The 873-nt window shown below is 60.7% G+C and overlaps 1 protein-coding gene across 1 annotated transcript in view; it reads right to left on the minus strand.

Annotated features, from left to right (window-relative positions):
- Nucleotides 1-205: 205 nt before the first annotated feature.
- Nucleotides 206-873, minus strand: part of kcnj12a (potassium inwardly rectifying channel subfamily J member 12a) — a gene marked incomplete at both ends in the record, with an annotated part of 1,317 nt that continues 649 nt past the window's right edge. Inside the window, one exon of the mRNA XM_080835679.1 lies at nt 206-873. This exon is cut by the window's right edge and continues 649 nt beyond it. Within this exon, the coding sequence (XP_080691805.1) occupies nt 206-873 (668 nt within the window).

An 873-nucleotide genomic window follows, 5' to 3' on the forward strand; every position in this document is an offset into this window, starting at 1 on the left:
ATGTGTGTGCTCCTACTCACCATAAAAACCTCCCCTTCTCTCCTTCAACCTCCCCTTCTCTTTTCTGGTGTATCTTTCTCACATTCTCTGTGATTCTTCGTCTCCCCTATGGCACGTTGCATTGTTCTGCATGTTTTGTGTGTTTGTATTGAATTTGTGGGACAAACACCGAACAGACAGGTTCCGGGGGGGTCAGAGGTCAGACTCATATCTCTGACTCACGGCGGTACGACCTCTGTTCATGGGGCCGCGGCGTCTGAAGACGGCTGGTCCGGCCGGGGCTGAGGCTGGGCAGCGTGTGTTCGCCGCCGGCCCGGCCCCTCTCCTGCTCCTCCTCCTCCTCTTCCTCGCGGCTGATGAAGGCCAGCTCGTTCTCGTAGCAAAAGGAGTTGGCGGCCGGCACCAGGTACTTGCTCTCCACCATGTCCTTGGCGCTGCAGCGAGGCGTGGTGGGCACCTCGTAGGTCTTGTGGAAGTGCGAGTAGTCCACTTTATACTGGTTCTTCTCCTCGAACAGCACCGGCTCGAAGCGGTGACCCCACAGGATCTCGCTGGCCAGGTAGGAGCTGCGCGCCTGGGCGGTCATGGCCGTGGCCTCCACCATGCCCTCCAGGATCACCACCACCTCGAAGTCGGCCGTCTCCAGGTCCTGCTTGCTGATGCCGTAGAGCGGGCTCTCCTCGTCGATCTCGTGCATGATGGTGAGCGGCGATACCAGGAAGATGCGGTCCTGGCCTTGGTCGTAGCCCACGTCGATGTCCAGCTGGTCCAGGGGGATGTACTCGCCCTCCTCGGTCACCCGCGGCTTGATGAGCTGGGCGCGGACATGCGCCTCCACGATGTGGCTCTTGCGCAGGTTGCCCACGCGCCACA

Source organism: Sprattus sprattus (assembly GCF_963457725.1).
Source record: "Sprattus sprattus genome assembly, chromosome: 3".
NCBI lineage: Eukaryota > Metazoa > Chordata > Actinopteri > Clupeiformes > Clupeidae > Sprattus > Sprattus sprattus.